Source organism: Trachemys scripta, chromosome 6, assembly GCF_013100865.1.
Source record: "Trachemys scripta elegans isolate TJP31775 chromosome 6, CAS_Tse_1.0, whole genome shotgun sequence".
Taxonomy (NCBI): domain Eukaryota; kingdom Metazoa; phylum Chordata; order Testudines; family Emydidae; genus Trachemys; species Trachemys scripta.
The window spans coordinates 52004813-52025347 of record NC_048303.1 but is presented as its reverse complement, the minus strand read 5'-3'; the positions used below and the strand labels follow the sequence as shown (position 1 = coordinate 52025347).

Sequence of the window (20535 nt, the reverse complement as noted above, 5' to 3'; positions counted from 1 at the left end):
GGAAGCCAGGACTCTTAGGGTTTCCAACCTCCCCAGCAGCCTGCCAGGTGGGCTGCTGCAGAGCTGTAGCTATGTGGGAAGAATTTTACTGAAATTTGTAAATTTTTCTGGAAACTGATTTTTTTTGGAACTCCCTTTATTCAAACACTAAAAATACAAAAAATAAAATTGCTGGAAGTTATTTCTATTTTCTGTGTAACGACGCAAACAGCTGTCGCTCCCAATTCCCTACTTTGGGTGTACTAAGCATGCTCACCCGAACTGAGCATGCCCAGTAACCGCTTGCCTCCGGTTAGAGCAGGGAACGCTGGGAACTACCAGGAGCTGTGTCGCTGCACCTCCCGGGAATTGTAGTTTCGCGGGGACTGCAGAGCTTGGTGGGAGAAGAGTTCGCCGAGCCGCACTACACGCTTGGATCCGTAGTGCCGCGAGACATGCTGGGATATGTCGGATATGGATGACGCGCGGGGGGCGGGGCTTGACTTGAGTTTCCCTGGAGTGTCTGTTGGGGTTGGTGGCGTACGCGCGCCGGGTGCCGGTTGGGGAGCGCTGGGTCGGCTGGCCGCGGCCGGGATGTACCACAGCAGCACGCAGAGGCGGCACTGGACGTTCCGCAGTGAGGAGGAACTGGCCCGCTGCCGAGCCGACGCCAACCGCAAGTTCCGCTGCAAAGCGGTGGCCTGCGGAAAGGTACCGACCGGCCCCGCCGCGTCCCTGCCCAGCCAGAGCCAGCACCTGGGCTCGGGACGGGGAAGTCGTCGTCTGAGGGTCGGTCCCGGGGACACCCTAGCTAGGAGCCGGGCGCGAGGGAGCACCGTGACTGCAGCTGTCGGCGAGTCACGGGTGCTCGGCGCGGCTCCCCCCAGCTGCTGGCCGGCAACAGCTGCGCCAAGCAGCGGGTATGGGCGGGGCCCGGGAGTGTCCCCGGGATCTCGCCGCCCCTCTTGTGGCGGCCCCGGTGCAGGCAGCCTCTGCTGCTGTGCCCCGCGCACGGAGGAGGTCCGCGGCCGGGGCCCGAAGCAGCTGCCGATCCCTGGCTGCAGGCTCCCGCCCCGCAGTGACATTGCCCGTGTTCTCCCACAGGCTCGGCCGAGCGACTCGCTGCTTATGGAGCCCCGGGAGGAGTTGGCAATCTGTAAATATTATGAGAGGAAACTGCTGGATTTCTGCTCTGTGTTCAAACCTGCCATGCCCAGATCCGTGGTGGTGAGTTGTGTACAATTGATCGGTCTGCCGAAGAGAAGCGTAGGGACGCAGCCTTTCCTTTGCAAACTGCCCCTCTCTTGAGAGACCCACATCTCCAGCACCGTGGGGAGGTCACTGTGGGGGCACTTGCCCCATCTTCCCACATGTTCGGTTTGTGGGGACTAAAAGGACTTGATCCTTACAGCCACCAAAGGAGCAGGAGGTGAAGTGCCCATGGGGCCCTAGACACGTTCCTCATTGGTTTTTTAGGTCTGTGTATTGCAAGCTTTTTTTGTCCTTCTGTTTCAACTGTGGGAGGGTTTTTTCCCTGTTGAGGGTCTGACTTGATTGGCATCATGGATACAGCTATTAGAAGGAATAATCCAGAATCTATCTAATCTATCTTGCTTTTTAATGGGAGTTGAATCAGGCCAGAAAAGTCTCTGGCAGGTTTTTAATCTGCTCTTGCTCAGGTTGACTGTCTCCTGGGGAAAAAGTGCTCTTGCTAGAAGAGAGGGAAACTTACACCTCCCTGAACCAGTTTTAGTGAAACTATCTCTAGGGCACCTCTTTATATTATTAGATTATTGTATGTAAAGAGCTAGGTTTCATCCTACAAAACCAAAATTTGACAGTAGAAATGAATTGAAGAATGAAAGAAGAAACTCTAAATCTGAATTTCTGTGTAATTCTGGGCTTGACACACTTTAAACCTTTATTATATCATACACTTGTGCTAAATGTGACAAAGGTAAACCCCTGTAGGGTTTTTATTCTAGAAACGTAGTTGAGTTTTTTTGTTTTTTTATTTTAAAGCATATCTTCTCCAACATCCAGGGCACTGCTTCTCAAATGATAGGCTGAAGCTTTTCATGATTCATAGATGAAATATTCTGAAACTAAACAGTGGAGATAGAGGTTTATGGGGAAAGGAGGCTCATGAGAAAATTTTAGGCTTACACAAGGGATTCAGTGGTATGAAAGGTACTTCTTAGTTTAGAATTAATGACATGTTTTCTAGAATGACTGCTGTCTACCTGCCTACATTTGGAGAAATCTGAACTTCTTACAAATTAACATTTTAGCTAAGCATCTAAAGAAAAATTGAATAGCAATAGAGACATGAAGTAAATAGGAGAAAAAAATATACTGGATTGCACGTCAATGTGTTTTATCAAGATGCTGATGTGAAATGGATAGAGAGGACTAATGGTCCAATGGTTAAGGTGGTATCTTGAGCTTTGGGAGATCGGGGTTCAATTCACTGTTCTGCCACAGACTTCTTATGTGACCCTGGCAAGTCACTTATCTCTAGATCCACAAAGAGATTAAGGCACCTGAATCCAAAATTAGATGCCTCTGACATTCACAAAACTCCTGTTCAGCTGCTGCCTAATCCTTTAGGTGTCCAGTGACCCAAGATGCCAAAGTTTCTGTCGGTATGCATGTGCAGAAATGTTGTGATGCACTGAGCAGCTTTCCACCTTAAGTTTGCTCCCAGTTCTGATGAAATTCTTAAACTAGGTGTTTCTCTGGTTTCTAGGTTTACCTGTTGGGCCCAATTTTCTCAGAGCAGGCCTAATCAGCACAAAAGAGCAAAGGAACAGCTTCAGTGGGAGAGCTTACTCCATTCTAGCAAATAGCCTGGTGGTTAGAGCACTTACCTGTGAGGTGGAAGACCTGGCTTCAAATCCCTGTTCAAAACAGGCATTCCATGAGGCTATTGACTACAGTGGCTGGGGGGGCCTGCTGTATGTGAGGTTGTCTTTTGTGAGAGTGCGCTGACCTGGTTTAGGAGCCTAACTCCAGGGGAGAGTTCATGGCTGTGAATCTTGAGCTGAGATAGGTGCCTCCTTCAGTCTTGGTGCCTATGTCCCTTTGAGGGGTGGGACTTAGCTCTTGCCCTTTGCCTCAGTATTTTCCACTGACTAGTTTAGATTGCTCACCACTCAGCTTGCTGGCTTGTAAGGATTTGTTTCTCAGTTGCCTAACTCTCCCCTGCATTTTATGGGGAGCCTAGGCACCTTATTCAGGGCTGAGGATTCTACTCTCCACTAAAAAAAGAACAGGAATACTTGTGGCACCTTAGAGACTAACAAATTTATTAGAGCATAAGCTTTCGTGGACTACAGCCCACTTCTGTAGTCCACGAAAGCTTATGCTATAATAAATTTGTTAGTCTCTAAGGTGCCACAAGTACTCCTGTTCTTTTTGCGGATACAGACTAACACGGCTGCTACTCTGAAATACTCTCCACTAGATTGCTTATGTGTTAAGTATTGCTTTGCCATTAGGTCCTTTTGTGGATCTAGCTCTCTGTGCCTCAGTTCCATGTGTGTACTTACACACCCTATTTATTTTTGTGTGGGCAGGGTGCAATGTGTAATAATACCTAGCAGAGTTATTGAGGATAAATACGTTAAAGGTGGGGAGGTGCTGGTTTTATGGTGGGTGGGGGTGGGGGCAGATAAGTACCTTAGATAGACTTGCCCCATGGAATGTTGAAATGTCTTTTTAAATGTGTACATTCTGTGTGTTGAACATTACCTATGTGCTGTTTTGCTCAAGTGGCCCTTACTGACTCTTTATATTTAGGGAACAGCTACTATGTACTTCAAACGTTTTTACCTCAATAACTCAGTGATGGAGTATCACCCTCGAATAATAATGTGAGTAATGGGACACTTTGAATCTTACTTTTAATGTTTGTCAATATTGTCATATCAGGTAACTTATGAAAGTTCGAGGACATTAAAGAGCCTGGACTTTTACCTGTTTATATAAAACAAGAATCTGAATAATGAATTTTCGTCACTTTCCTTTTGGGAATAGGTTATTGTATTCTTCAAAACACTTCTTCCTTTCAAAAAGGGGAAATAAAGACTCTGAACCAGAATGTCTGTATATGATAACAGCATGATGCATGCCACAGAACTAAATTATGTTTATTATACTTCTTTTCCAAGGTTAACATGTGCATTCTTGGCATGTAAAGTAGATGAATTTAATGTGTCCAGTGCACAGTTTGTTGGTAACCTTCGAGAGAACCCTCCAGGTCAGGAGAAGGCTCTTGAACAGATCTTGGAATATGAATTACTACTTATTCAGCAGCTGAACTTCCATCTTATAGTGCACAACCCTTATAGACCATTTGAGGGATTTTTAATTGATTTGAAGGTAATACTTTAATTACACTCTTTCTCCTCCCTGCACTATTAAAAAACTTGGTACCAAGTTAGGTATTTATTAATATTCTTTAAAATGTTAACTTCATTTTATAATACCATATTTGTTAATATTTCAAAGTATTGTGGCAATTGCTTGGGGGCCCATTTTGTAGTGGATCAAATATGTGGAGGTTATATGACTGCTAGTATTTTTTGGAAAAAAAACTTGGTCACGTGTGTGACTCTTGAATTGAAGGACCACAGTATTACTGTCCATTTTTTTTAACAAGTTAGAACAGCAGTTCTCAAACTGTGGGTCGTGACCCTATTTTAATGGGATCACCAAGGCTGGCATTAGACTTGCTGGTGCCTGGAGCCAAAGCCCAAGCCCCAGTGCCCAGTGTCGGGTCTGAAGCCCAAGAACTTCAGCCCTGAGTGCCAAGGCTCAGGTTACAGGCGTTGGGCCCACTGCCCAGGGTGGCAGGCTCGGGCAGGCTCAGGTCTCAGTCACTCCTCCTGGGGTCATGTAGTAATTTTTGTTGTCAGAGGGGAGTTGCAGTGCAGTGAAGTTTGAGAACCTCTGAGTTAGAATATGCTAGAATAGGGCAGGAGGGAAAGCTCTGTATGACGATTTGTTAACCAGAAGCAGTCTTCGTGTTACAATATTCAGTATACAATAAGTTAGCATGTGTGGGGGAAAATCTCATGAGTCATACACCGAATTTGTGTTCATCTTTTGTCATTCTCTAATGTAAAATGTATCCTAGAAAGTCTTGGTTTTATACTGTAATAAGTGGGAACACATCTGAATTGAAACATCTCTGCTTTATATGTGGTCACTAAACATTGCAGGGTAGCTTTTAGAATAAGATACCCTCTTAAACTTTGTTTTTAAAAATGCCATTTTGATTCATATGTCTCAAACTTTCATACAGAAGAATAGGAACAATTTTACACTGAGGTCGTGTATCAATAAGATTAAAACACAGCAGAAGTAATGTCTGAATATTTATTTTCTAGACTCGTTATCCATTGCTGGAGAATCCTGAGGTCTTGAGAAAAACAGCTGATGACTTTCTCAATCGAATAGCTCTGACAGATGCCTACCTTCTGTTTACACCTTCACAAATAGCTCTCACTGCCATCTTATCTAGTGCTTCCAGGGCAGGAATTAATATGGAAAGGTAGACTTTTTTTTTTTCCTCCTCAGTGTTATGGCTTAAATGACTGATTTTGCTGCTGGAATTAATTTTTGTTCCAGGTGGAGATATCTTTATACAGATGTATACCTATGTATTTGACTCATAGGGAATAAATAGTCTCTGAAACGAGACACTTAACTGGCTGTTTCAAATGGTGAAGTATCACTATTTATTTTTTCTTTTGTTGTTGGAAACAGAATGTTGCACTAGATAAGAAATAGGTGTCTTGTCTTTAATATTCCTCTGAGTCTTTGCTTCCTCCAATCGTATCTCATGTGGCCCAGTTAAAGCACTACAGACTTTCAGCGTGATCCTGAAGGGTCTGAGCATTCTTGATTCTCATTGGCTTCGGTGAGAACTGAAGGTTCTCTTAGCCACCAGCAGCTAAAAATTACAAGAGCTCTAACCATTGTCTCTGGCTAATATTTCGGCTCCATATACTTGGAAACGAACGAGAGAAACGTGGCTACGAGTATGTCTGCACTGCAGTAAAACAGCTGCAGCTGGCTGTTTCATTTGCATGGCTACGAAATTGCTGTCTAAATGCTTGGTCTAGAGCTTGGGCTCTGGGACTGAAATTTTAGAGCCCTGTGAGCCAGAGTCAGCTGACATGGGCTAGCTATGGGTATTTTATTGCAGTGTAGACCTATTTTAAGAGCTCTAAAATCTTTAAAGTACTGGCATTGTTTGGCTGATCAATTTCCAATTAAACTGATAGTGGCACTCCATTTGGCAGAAGCTCCCTTGTTGATTTCCATGGTATGTGTCAACTGAAAGTTAAAAGGGGGAGTTTCCAAACAAGATTCAGCAAGTTTTGAAATGTCAGGTGGTAAACTTTAATGCGGGAAGGGGGAAGATTTTTGTAAAACATCTATTAAACCAGGCACTTATTTATAGATATTCTAACAAATGTGGCTACACTGGATACTTACACTAATTGTGTGGCAATTTTCTTTGTCTTATGCCTCATAGTGCCCCTGAGTATGGGGTTATGTCGTAACCTCATACCTTGAATGTGACTACATTTACTGTAATAGCTGCAGGTCGGAACCACTGTAACTCAGAATGCAGAATGGCTTTCACTATACCCCATGTTTGATCACTCATAACTTCCAAAAGTTTCACTCTTTGGACTGTCCATGTTTGAATTCTGTCTTAAAGTGAATCTCTTGTTTTAAGTTTTGAACAAAAAGCAGTTTGAGGAAGAGGAGAATGATGTGGGAGGGGAAAAGTAATGTCCCCTCCCAACCAACGTATAGGTATGGTTTTCTTGTACAAACTGATGTGTTTTCCCAGGAAGCACAAAAATGTTTGAATGTTTCCATTTGATAAGCGTGATGTATCCCAGTTTCATGGCCTACAGTAATATTGCGCAGGGCTAGGAGGTCCTGAATTTTATCGCAATGTCTTTTCCATTGCCTGGCCTTGATTCTCTGCATGTCACCAGATTACTGTTGTGGTAGAGCTAATTTAGTTATACCACCTGTAGAATGGGGTTATAATGCCTACCTACCATTCCTGTAGATGCGGTCTTATGTAATTGCAAAATATTATTGTAGTCCAATAGCATCGGAACTGCTGTAAGTCTTTCCTCTCTACACTAGATTGCTTCCTGCTTCGTTGGTAAATAACTATATTTTGGGCTTCACCTGAATTTTAAGTTAATTCAAACTCTGTTTAAATTCACCTTGTGAGCCCTGTGTTTACATAATATTTATTTACAAGTGCTCTAACTTCTGTCCAGAGCCAGTTTTAAAAGAAACAAATTGTAGGTTAGAAACTAAATTCCAAAGAGTGACATCCGGGGTATTAGTAATATGAATGGTACTCACGTGGATTTCATTTTCAGTAAAACTGATCTATGCTTTTACTTTCATATATTACAGAGCCTGTCTCTATTTTTGAAGTGTTTTGTTGGACGTTCGAGCATAAACTGTCATTTGATCTGGGACAAAAATGTTATTCCAAAGTGAAAAAAGAAGGGTCATAGTTCATTTGGTGGTCATTCTGAGCTATTTTACAACTTGCCAAACAGAAGCAGATTAAGTTTCAGACTCCTACATTATTGAAACAATATTATTTGCTATTGCCAATAATACCATTGTGATTGGCACAGTAGAAATGCATATATAAACACTATACTTCAAGAATGGATAAATAGATAAACTGAATGTTTTTCTTTAAGTGATCAGCAATGAAATAGCGACTTTAAAAAACAAACAAATCATCAACATAGACTTGTATCAATACCCTAGTTAGATGAAAGGACGCACCTCAGAGCCGATTGCCTACAGATTTGGGAAGATGACTTAGTTTACTTATGAAAGTCTATTTTGCAACATTAAAGGCCATGATGATTTTTAGTAGCAGTTCAATTTTTAAACCCATCTGCCTCTCTTAATGGTGTTCGATTTAGCTATTTATGCAAGGGAAAAAAATATTTTACTATAGAAAACAAGTTTGTTCAGTCATGTTGCTAACATCATAAAGCTTCAACGATCAGAGCTTGACACTGTTTGTCATTTACATTAATAACAATGGCACAGCTATGAAGAATGTGTTGAATTAATCATTTATTGGAGTAACTCTAGAATTCCACATTTTTCTTACTTTTTTTGTAGCTATTTATCAGAGTGTCTTGCGCTGAAAGAAAACAGAACATCTCTGTCCCAGTTACTAGATGGAATGAAATGTAAGTAAACATTGTGCTGAGAAGTATGCATTTTTCCCCAAACTAAATATTTAAGAGTTTTACAGACACACCAGACACACTGTATACCAGTCTTCCTCACTGCAAAATTGTTGCAAGCTTAATAGACAAAGGGGTCACAAAATGAACTAGTTAGCAGTTTAAAACATTTGAAACCAAATTTTCTATACAAAAAATAAAAATGAAATTAAAATAAGAGTCTAGTAATGATGCACTGAGCCTCAATATTTTTATCTGTAACAAGATCTTGGGGATTGACCACACTCTTGAAAAGTGAGAGTATTACTTTTGATATCTGCTGCTGTTGCTACTTGTGAATTTGGGTGAAATATTTTCTTGGTTGCTGTTAACTTAGAAGAAATGCAAGCAATTTGCTTTTACTCATTTTTCAAGTTTGCAGAAACCTGCGGATTACTACTTGTGCCACTAGAGGGTACATTTTCTAAGCTAAATAACTTTTAAAAGTTTAATGGTGAGCTGTAAAGGTTTCGTCTTTTAAAAGACTCCTCTTGCTTCCTTTTATTAACTGCTTTGTGATATATAAAGAAGGCTTGAAAGGGATTTTAAGCATTTTTTATTTCTGTTTGTCTTTGTCTTAGAAACATCAAAAATGTCAAATCCAGTTTTGCTAGAGAATGCATTGCGTGCCTTGATGCACATTGTTAACTATCGCACCTTAATAGAAAGGGGTGTGTGTGTGTTGAATCCTTAACAAAGACTTTCTCTCCAAAATGTTAGTCATTGAAGTTAAGTGTTAAAAACAGTCAAAAGATTTCAGTGATTTAAAAAGTCCTTCACCTCTCAGTTGCTGAACTTTCAATTTCTTGGCCCTTGTGAGACTGTTATTTCACAAGTGTTTTCCAGACTAGATATTTCTAATGTAAAAAAAATGTGAATGAACTTCTTTTCCCTCCCCTTTAAATAAAAATAAAGGGGAGAGAAAAGAAGTTCATTCACATCATCTTTTTACATATCTATATATATATATATCACACTCTCTCCCTCCAGCCATCATATATTTTCATTGGAAACTTGCCTTTAGGCTAGGACACAAGAAAAAATATATATATTTTAAAAAAGCAAACATACCAGTGGTACAGAAAACTGGTAATGGTAAAAATAAGGCCCTGTTCTTTCTCTTATGCTTGCTGAAAGATGACGAATTTAGTGTATTTTAACAAGATTGTAACTAATCTTTATTTTTAAGACTTGATATACTTTTTACTTTCTGCACTGTATCAACATTTCCTGATGCTTTCTAGTACAGTAATGCTAGCTCTGCATTATCACTTGGCCTTGAGGAGATCCAGAATCATGATGCCTACTAGTTTCAGTGCAGTTCTTTGCTCTGAGCTTACACTGTATCTTGACACTACTTAGAATAAATCCTCTGACGTAAAGTGACTGTTAAGATTCTTACACATGTAATCTTGGGCTCTCTAAAATTTAAGAGTATTTTCTGGTTTGCCAAGATGAGATTTTGTTTACGAAGCCATTTGAAAGAAATCTTAATTTTTTTTTTCTTCTTCAAATACCTAATATTTGCTTTGTCAAATAAAAAGATTATCTGGTAAACTTTCAATCCAATTAAAATGGTCTGTAGTGCAGTGCATGTACTATTGCAGCTTCTAGATATCTGTTGAAAAGCTTGCTTTGATACCTTCATTAGATTACAAAGGCAAGAGGAGATGGCCCTATTGAAGGGGCCTTCAGATTGTGCCACCAAATTCTTTATAAACTGTTCTGATTTGACTAGATCTTTCCAAAATAGAAATGTGGTTTGAATCTTATCTTGTGCTTAGTACACTGAAGAGAGTCTAGTCTATTGGACTAAGTCAGGGCTGTGAGGCGGGGCTCTTGAGTTCTAATCATGGCTATGCCACTGACTCTTGGAATAACTTACAAGAACGTTGTGAGAATTAATTAACTTATTGCAACTAATTAATTACTTTGAAAACTTGCGGTGTTACCTCTATAGGCATGAAAAATCTCATAAAGAAATATGAACCACCACGGCCTGAGGAGGTTGCTGTTCTAAAGCAGAAGTTAGAGAAATGTCACAGCTCAGAACTTGCTCTTAATACAAACTTGTAAGTAGAGATTTGGAGCATTAAGGAGTTTTGACTTTCTGCTTTCCTACCCTACCAGTTGGAACTATCACTTTCTGCAGTGATATGCTAGCTTTTATAAAATGTTAATTTTCCTTGCACTGTACAATATAGTCAGATAAAAATGAAAATTGGTTTAATTTATTAGACTGTATATCGTACTTTTTTATAAAATAAAATGTTTAATGTGCAAAACAATATCACTAACAGTTGCTAAAGTAGGGGCTTGGACTCCAGGGTTCGTTCCCCTTTCTGGCCACTGACTTACCATGGGACCTGAAGCAAATTACCTCTATGTGCCATTTAATCTATCTAAAAATGGTTAACAGTTGCCTAAAAGGGTGTAGTTAACAATCAGTTTATCAAGGGCTTATAGATCCTTTAATCAAATTTGTGTAAAATATACCAGATATATTCTATCATAAGCCAGTTCATTTATAAGCTGACCCCCCCCCCCCCCCCCCCCCCCCCCCCCAAGATGGATGAGTAAAAATGGAAAATTTTTGTGACCCGTTCATAAGCCGACCCTATAATTCAGGGGTAAGCAAACTTTGGCTCCTGGACCATCAGGATAAGCCACTGGTGGGCAGAGATGGTTTGTTTACCTCATATGTCCGCAGGCAGAGAGGTAAACCTAAGTAAACAAAGTGTCCTGGTGCGGCAGCTGCTTACCCTGACGGGCCGGGACAGCAAATGGTGGAGAAATTTTTTTTGGGGGGGGGGAGAAGCTGGGGGTCAGATGAGTAATCTCTGTGACCACCCCACACATGACCCCACCCCTATCCCAGGACCCCCACACTCTCCCCATCCATCCCTTCCCACCCTCTCTGGGGAGGGCCAGGGGAGGCCGTCTCCAGCGGGCTGGGCGGCATAGCCGCAGCCGTCTCCCTTCTGGCTCTGCTGGCTGTGCTGCCTCTCCTTGCTCCCTGTTTTGCAGGGAGGGACTGTGTCCCACCTCTCCCTCTCTATACCTGTTCATAAGCTGACCCCCTTCTCTGATGCTTCCCTTTTTTACTGAAAAAATTCGGCTTATGAATGAAAAAGTCTTTTTGTGCAGATTGTAAAACTACACTATTCCATGTAAGATCTAAGACTTTGCTTTTAGGTAGCAAAGTGAAGTGGCAAGAAACTTCCAGCATTAGTGAAACTCTAACTGCATTTTTGTATTCAAGAAATGTGCAACAGAGATCGAATTTAAAAATGCTAAGGGTAAGGAAGAAAGAGGCTAGTATTGGAGCTGAACTTTCTCTCAAATGTCTAAATATCTTGTATTTTTCTTTGGGGGGGTTAGAAAGAAGAGGAAGGGCTATGAAGATGATGAATATATTACAAAGAAATCTAAAATGGATGAGGTTAGTGGACATGTTGCAGAAGCACTTTTCATATTTTCTCTAATAACAAATTTTATCATTCTTGTTAGTGAATACTGTTAAAACGTTTTGGAAACTTTCAGTAGTGAACATTTCACAAGCCAAGCAGTTCAAAAATGGCTATTTAGTATCTGGATGTTTTTACAGTAACAGTAAAAACATGTCTCCTAATTTCTTATACATTCTAGCTTATTTCCATCACAACCCCTTCTAGAAAGGGTTTGTGGCCATGAGGAATCTCTGTGATCTAAGTTAAAGTGGTAGTCTGAGAAGGGCTTGACATGGCTTTGTTGTCCACAGGGAGTTGGTGTACTGCTCTTCAACATCTCTCTCCTTTCAGTGTAATATGTTACCCTTTGGTTTTTGCTAGCCTTTACCCTGAGGAGTTTAGACCAAGCTCTGGCAAGAATTCTGGTTTGGTAACATTTTAATTTTTTCTTTACACTTGTGGCTTATGCTATTCTTTGAATGTCTGTCTCATAAATGTAACTGAACAATGCAATAGGAAGAACTACTTTATTCATATGTACAGTTTGAACCCAATAGGATGGAGTAGTTTATTAAACAGCTCCACCTTGGTTCTAATTACAGTAATTTGTGAGAAGCCAAGTACTGTTTTTCACTCTTAGGAAATCAGCTAATTTTCTAGATCTCACCTGTCCCCAAGATGGGAGCCAACACAAAGTAGATAAGTTTCTTAGGAATTCAGTCCAGAAAGTGGGTAGCAAAGAGTGTTGAATGAATGAAGTTCTAGTGGCTTGGAGTACAGAAGGAAAGTAAGGACATACTAAAGGCTAGCTTGTACTACCCTCATTCTTGCAATTTTTTTGTAAATTAGGATTAGGGATTTGGGTTTGTTATGGTAGCACTAAGGAATGGCCATATGGGAAAGTAATAGCAGAATGGAGGTAATTGGTCGTTACAAATAGGAGTTGTGGCTTTGTAGAATATATTCAGGGTAGGACCTTGGAAGGGTGTAAACCCTATTGGATAATGCTGCCCCATGCTAACAGATGGGGAAATCACTGCTCTTACTGGATTCTTGTAAGATTAAAGTCAGAAGGTGGAATGTATTCTGCTTCCACAGCAGTGAAAGGCTTAATTGGCTAGATTAAGTGGAATTGAAGAATTCAGTCATGGTTGAAAATTTAAAGCCTGTTGGGTGAGGTTGACAGTCAAGGTTGTATCCTATAACTAAAATACAGGGCCCTTTAGCGATGTCTGCACATGAACTGCTGTAGCAGTTCAAATGTAGACATTTACTACAGTGATGGGGAGGGTTCTCCCATTGCTGTAGTTAATCCCCCTCCCTGAAAGGTGGTAACTAGGTCAACAGGAAAATTCTTCCATTGACCTCATGCTGTCTATGTCAGGAGTTATGTGGACTTAAGGAGTGTCGTGGGTTTTTTTTGTTTTGTTGTAATATCACTTAGGAGTGTATTAAGGGGGTCTATCTACACTTTTAGTGTAGACCTGCCTCTGTTTCATATAGTTATTGACTCATAATGGAAGTTAAAGTGTCTTACCATATTTCATAAACTTGAGCTGTCATTAGTTGTCTCTTAATTTGAGAATTGCTGAAATTAGCCCATGATTTTAAAAAGTGAATGATTTTTAGTGTCCTAGCAAGACACCTTAGAGGAGCCTGGGTCTTGCTGAGCATCCACCCGTTGAAGGCAAGATGTCTTTAGTGGGGCTTCTGAAATTGCCAAACACTCCTGATGATCTTGGCCTTAATTTTCTAACAATATTCCTATACTAAAAACTGCAAAAATTTGTATATTTTTAAAAAGAGCCATTCCATAATGTTACACTTGTTTAAAACTTGTTTTATGGAACAATGGCGCTTGGTAAAATTTAAGATTTGGTGTCTTGTCTGTTTTTCACATGTGAAATTTTCTTGAAGAAAAGATGAGAAATGCAAAACAAAATATGAATTAACCAGATAGCTAAAAACCATTCTCTTGCTCTGTACCTGTTTAAAACCACGTCTTTAAGAAAACAGAGGCAATTACTACCAGAGAGAAATCACATTGATTCTTTTTTTTTCTGACCCATATAAGCTTATTGCTATGCTGTAACCACCACCTGATGGTAGACCTTTAAATAAGAGATCTGCTTCATGATTTCATATATCGCCTGCTTTTCTACTGCAGTGGGTCATGTTTACTTTTTTTGTTGTTTAAATCATAATGTACCCTAGAATACTGATAGCCACCAAGCCTTCAGGTCTAGGGAGGTGGTGCGTTGAGTGATTGTCCACATGTATTCTTCTACTCGTGTGCATGTGCCTCATGCACGTGAACAGATTTTATTTTATTTATTTGGCAGCAGTGTCTGTTGGGGCCATGCCTCTGTGCTGGATGACCCACTTCTAAAAAGGCAAAGAGGTGCTAGCAAGTTCTTTCAGATGGATTTGAATATCTTTACGTGTGCCAGTTCCTGAATCGCTGGTAGCAGTCGCAGTGCATGAAAGATCCAGGCAGCAGGGACCCCAAAAATAACTTTCAAGAGACATTTTTTAAAAAACTAGAGTATTTTTTCTTTCCAAATCAAGTATGCATTTGTGCATTGTAAATTACCAGGTGCTCTTGTCAGAGTAATTGGGATGAAGTGTTGGTTTTGATTGGAAAAACCCCTCAACACATGGATGAAGTGAAGTCCATTGTATCTGAGGGGCAATTGGTAGCTTGTACATCGTTGCAGGTGCCATTATGTGTGTTGGAGACTGCAGGTCATTCAGTGGCCTCTTCCATTGCTATGAACAGGGATTCATGGTTACAGTCTCTAGAAATCCTTAAGGAAGTCCAGACAATTGAGGACCTCGTATTTGAAAGTTGTGACCTCTTTAATGCAAGAACGGATGAAGCCCTGCACTCTCTGAAAGATTCAAGAGCCACTCTCCATTCCTTAGTTTATATGCCAGTCTTCAGGAGAAAGCAGGCTAGGTCACAATACTACTCCAGACAAAAGACATGTTGTTGTTAGTCCACAAAGATCATAGGAGCTGCAGAGAAAGAAGCAGAGGTTCAAATGCAGAAAACCCTCTGCGGCATTCTCATTTACTGAACTGCCTGCATCAACCTCATGGCATCAAATTTGACTTGCTGACTGCCATATAGAGTTTCTGGAGAATCAGTACCCTTCCTTCAGTTTTTGAGCACTAGAATCTATGACACTAGTGCTGGGTCTTGGAGATCATAAGTGTGGGGTGGTATTCCATTCAATTTTCCAGTTTCTTCCAATCCTCCACTTTTTTCACATCCCTCTTCAGGGACCCCTCATAAGATTCTGCTAAAGCAAGAAATGTACTCTCTTCTAAATCTCAGAAGTAGAAGTGTCCTTGGAGTTCAGTAGGAAGATGTCTTACTCCCATTTTTTTTCTAATCCTGAAGAAGTAGGGCTAGTATCTAATTTAATTAATTCTAGATTTGAGCTGTCTCCGCAAATTCATCCATTGTTTCACATTCAGGATGGCAACCCCATGTCTCTCTAATCCATTCATTAGATCCAAGACAGGTTTGTAGCTCTTGACTTACAAGATGTGTATTTTCATGTATCAATTCACTTGCCACACAAAGACCTCATAGTCCAAGTGGGAGCATCTCACTACCAGTAGCGTCCTTACCCTTTGCACTGCTGAGAGACCAAGATATTCAAATTCTTGGCAGTCATGGCAGCTCACCTGAGGCAGCAAGGGATCCAGGTATAGCCTTACCCTGATGACTAGCTAATTCTAGGATGATCACTGCAATAGGTGAACAATTCTGTCTTTTCATCGCACTGGGATTCAGGATCAACGAAGTCCCAGTTATGGTTGCCAACCCAAAGAATAGATTGCAGAGGGCCTGTGTTAGATTACAGATCAGCAAGAGCTTACGGCAAGAGAGGATCCAGACCATAGTGGACCTCACCCACCATTTGTAGGCTCACCTACAGCCATCTTTGAGTGTGCCACAGACTCTTGGGTCATGTGGCTTCCTGCACTTGTTATACAGAATGCCAGACTCCATTTATGTTCCTTGCAAGCCTGTTTGAAATCTGTATCTACCCAACAGACATTGCCAAGGCATGAGGATGCAGGTTCCCTGAGAAGAACTCTCCATTGTTAAGTTGGTGGAAGGATCCTTTCCAGGTATGCAAAGGAATACTGTTTTCTCCACTTCTGCCTAGCAAGGTGCTGGCAACAGATGCCTCCATGTTAGGACGCAGAGCTCACCTAGAGCACCTACAAAACCAAGCCTTCAGAAATCCCAGAGACTCCCCTTCATAAGCATTCTAGAGGTCATAGCTATTCATCTGTTTTCAGAATTTCTTCTTAGGTTACATAAACGAACAATCCAGGTGATGATTGACACGTATCAGTGTTCTCTCAAGAGAGAGAGCAAGAAGCTACTCAGGGCTAGAGCTGTTGCATTGATCATCAAAGCAGTAGCTCTCTGTCTAACCAGGCTTGCAGAATGTCTGACCTAACAGACCACCACCTCAGCAAGTAATTAGCATACTAGTATGAATGGACTAATTTTATTCTGCAGAATATCTTCTGTGGGTAGTGGATACCAGTCAGTAGACCTGTTTACTATAAACCAGAACAAATGCTAAATATTTGGCTCAATGTGGGGATAAGAGGGGGTTTGAGCCCAAACTCCCTGTCAGATGCTTTCCTTATCTCATGGACTCTAGGGATAAATGGAATCAGTGGATAGTCACTCTCTAATACTGAGAGTCTAAACAGAACAGTAATGATCATGTTTTAACTTCAGTTTGGCCCAGGCAGTTCTGATATGTGCACCTAATAAACTTATCATCTGGGCCTCCAATAACATTACCTGTCTCACCTGATGTGATCTCAGAGTGGAGGTTGCATCTTCCATCTGATAACATACATGCTGGCTTAACTACCCTGAAGCAAGCTGTTCAGCTGAAGTTTAGAATATATTGATGCAGAGCAGAAAAGACTATGCGGCCCAAATGGAGGAGGAAGTTGGGCAGGTCAACACTACCGGTCTCCCAAAATAGAAGATACTGGGGCTTCTATCCCTAAAGCAGTCATGGCAGTCTACTGCTGAACATAGATTTATGGAGTTGATATTCTCTGCACGTCTTCCTATTCAGGGTTACACCATTCTCCTCTGCTCCTACTAGATCAGCTCAGACCAGATGATGAGTGATCTCTTCTGGCCTTACTAAGGAATCTAGATTTCTCAAGGGCCTCATTCATGGGTTCCCCTCCCCCTTCTCTTCCCCCCTCCACCCCCACCACCCGTGTGAGTTCTCCCATCTTCCTAACACCTTAATATAATTTCAGCTGGGTTAATAGGAGCCCTTAGCAACTTGCCCTATACTGTCTATGAAAACAGCCTTTTTTAGAAGCTATAACATCAGCTCACCGGGCTCATCCACCATATGTGGTGGTCTACAAAGACACTGATCCTCAGGCCTTACCAAAAATCTCAATTTCATTTAAATTTGATGCTTCATCTGCCACTTTTTCCCCCACACTGCTCCAACCACTGGGAAGCTAAACTGCACATCCTTGACAGAACAAAACCTTTAGTGCAGGGGTGGGCAAACTTTTTGGCCCGAGGGTCACATTGGGGTTGCAAAACTGTATGGAAGGCTGGGTAGGGAAGGCTGTGCCTCCCCAAACAGCCTGGCCCCTGCCCTGTAGCCTCCCAGGCCCGCAGGCTGTAATTTGCCCACCTCTGCTTTAGGAGCTCCTTGATACAGGTAGGGTGAATAGTCAGTCTTTTGGGTGGATATTGTCTGACCTAATGGGCATTTAATTATATTGCATCATACTCTGAGTTAGCTAGATTAGATCCATCCATGCAGCTTAGAGCCTATTCCACCTGGGCTCAGGAATCTTCTGCAGCTTTTCTTGGAGAGCATAACAATTTCAAAACTTGCAGAGCAGCTACAAGGGGATCAGTGTACGCTTTCACCCAGTGTTACTTGAGGACTGAGTATCTGATGCCCGTTTTACCAGTTATTTAATTAGGATTTCTAGCACCCACCTCCGACTGAGGTTGCTGCTTGATAGTCACTATAAGTGCAATACATGTGGACGATAACTCACAAAGAATGGTTACATACATTTACTGTAATTCTTAAAGGTGTTGTCCACAAGGATTCTACTGCCTGCCTTCTTTCCCTGATTCTACAGTCCTTGATGGAGTCCTGGTCAAGTTGGATTCTGAATTGGCAAAGGAACGGGGAGAAAGTTGAGTCCACTTTGCCTTTTATGTCCTTAGTGAGAGAGAGAGAGGATATCCAGGGTACAGGGACAGTCCCAATGGACACTGTTGATCAAAATAATCTGATCTCAGGAGTAGGCATACCACATGTGGACACCACCATCAAAACCCCTAGAATTACTGTGAGAGTAAGTATTCATTCTTCCTTTGCTGTGCTTCTAGATGTTGTACTATTCACATACTGTGTTGTACAGAATATGAATACTAACAAAAGTAGCCTCTGGGTGTGTAAAACTAGTTCTACACAGTGACAAGAGTGAGTTACACCTTTTTCTGAGGTTGTGGGCATGGTTCAGTATCTTAAAAGGATATAAATTGTTGTAAAAGAAACCCTTCGTGTTTAAAAGTACGTTTCCACTTGGTTTTGTGATGTAACAGTTCATCTATGCCATCTAGTCATTGCTTTGTTTATATTTAAACATCAAATTACTACTCCATGTGCTTTGAGAGGTATCACATAGCTACCCCTGTAGTATTTGGAGTCTTTATAGTAGAGCATATACAGTAAAAGCTTTAGTATGTGCCATGTTGGGGGGATTGGGAGGTGCCAGGAAGTAAAAAAATTCCAATTAAGAGGGAGGGAGTTTGGGTGCAGGAGGGGACTCGGGGCAGAGGTGCCAGATCTGGGTGGTGAGATGTCCCCGCTGCTCCTAGGCAGAGCTGGCTCCGCAGTTCCCATTGTCCAGGAACCTCAGCCAATGGGAGCTGTGGGGGGCGATACCTGCGGGCGGAGGCATTGGACAGAGCAGTCTAGCCATGCATCTGCCTAGGAGCAGCAGGGACATCTTCTGGAAGCCGCCCAAGGCAAGTGCTGCCCTGATCCAGCCCCCCTCCTGCACCCAAACTCCCTTCCAGAGCCTGTGCCCTGAACCCCTCGTGGCCATTCCTCCACCTATGAGCAGCAGGGACATGTCGCCACTTCCGGGGAGCCAGGTATGGAGCCTGCTGGCCCTGCACCTGCTGGCCTATAAATTGGACTTTCAGTGATCAGAAATACTGGTTTGTAGAGCTTTCCAGGTGATAAAGTGCTGGATAACACAGCTTTTACTGTACTGTGTATGCTTGTAATAAAGAGATTCAACTTGATTCTTTCTTCCCACTCATTTTAGGAAGAATGGACTGATGATGACCTTGTAGATTCACTATAATTTTAAAAGAAGATGGCACCTGTCAGAACTTCAGGAACTACTTGTCATCCACCTACTGCATCATGTTGGATTCTCATTTGTAAAAACTTTCTCTAACAACTTATGTTAGGTTCCCAGTTTGTCATGGGCTACAGAAGAACTGCCTCTTTATAATAAGTTGATTTGTATTTTATTTAAATGACTCGTCACATACATGATTTTTCTATATATTTACATTTTTGAAAGAGCGTTCTAGAATCAGACATGCACTTTCCTGAAGAGAGATTTTCATGCTTAACTTTTAATCTTGCATGAGCTTTTAATGCATTAACACTTGATGGCAAGTGGGCGATAAAGTATATGCCATGTCTTCTTCTGATTGGCAGCATTACCTGTCAGTTTCTCAGGATCACTAGAAAATCAGAAGTGTACCTCCCAATGATGTGCAAGAAAGACCTGTAAAGTCAGGGAAATTGGGCCAATGTCATAGGATACCTACAAGTGCACGTGGTCAATTTCTGACAAGTCAGAATACTGAATTCATAAACTAAACATTTTCCAAAGCTGCCCTGGAACTCTGCCTGACAAGCTGCTGGAAAGCCTAGTGGGCTGCTGCAGCATGAAACGCTAGCTCCCCTGCAGGTCCACTGGGTATACTGATAGAACCTAAAAACACTGGCTCATCCAGCTCCTGTGCAAGGGACCTTTAAGATGCAGGCTCTATTGCCTTTCAGAGAACTTAGGAATTTGGTTTTGCTCCATGTTGGAACAAACTCAAAATTCTAGAAGAGCAGTACCTTTTTTTGCATACTTAAAGATAACTTATCAGTCTAATGTCACCATTGATGCACCATACCCTTGTTGAAAAGCAGCAGCACTAAGTGGCCTTTAAGGGTTCAGATACTTATCAACTCAGGTGTACCATGAAACCTGGTTTATTTTAAAAAGAGCCCATGGAGAAATTTGGCAATAGAAAATGGACCATCATGAAATAACTTTTTGAAGGGGGAAACCTTACCCTCCCTTTCAGTTATGGAGCACATAGCTCAGGCCTTTAACTAAAGTCAGGGCAAATATTTATAAATACAGCAGTGCTACAGCTGCTTCAGTGCAAACCCTGAGCATAGACAAAGTAAACCAATGACATGCTGTTCAGGATACCTAGAACTGTCAGCCTCTCTACCTCCCCAAATTTCATGGGGTACTCTTAGGGTCACAACACCTTGTCTTGCTTTCAGGTAGAGGTAAGCTGTACTGGTCCACATAGAAGAGCTTTGTCTACAAGAAGTCTGCATGGATTCCTTTTTGGAGGCTGAAGCCAAGCTATAGTGCTTTGAACTATGGGGAGGCCAAAGTGTAGCTGACACATACCAGGCCTAGCCTATTTTTGTGAAGTCAAATTGGCACAA

At 41.7% G+C, this 20535-nt stretch overlaps 1 protein-coding gene across 3 annotated transcripts; it reads left to right on the top strand.

Moving 5' to 3' along the window:
- The first annotated feature begins 384 nt into the window (after positions 1-384).
- Positions 385-19325, top strand: CCNH (cyclin H). 3 transcript variants are annotated; one of them, XM_034774226.1, is made up of 10 exons: positions 385-690; positions 1084-1206; positions 3781-3854; positions 4152-4362; positions 5373-5536; positions 8176-8246; positions 10243-10354; positions 11664-11724; positions 15801-15877; positions 17859-18238. In XM_034774226.1, exons 1-9 carry the CDS (start codon positions 445-447, stop codon positions 15852-15854), a joined length of 1116 nt encoding a protein of 371 aa, XP_034630117.1. In that variant the 5' UTR covers positions 385-444; the 3' UTR covers positions 15855-15877; positions 17859-18238. The 3 variants fall into 3 exon arrangements, with proteins under 3 accessions (XP_034630117.1, XP_034630116.1, XP_034630118.1); XM_034774225.1 differs by lacking the exon at positions 17859-18238 and adding an exon at positions 19109-19325 and having other exon boundaries at positions 386-690; XM_034774227.1 differs by lacking the exons at positions 15801-15877; positions 17859-18238 and adding an exon at positions 19109-19325 and having other exon boundaries at positions 390-690.
- Positions 19326-20535: the final 1210 nt, after the last annotated feature.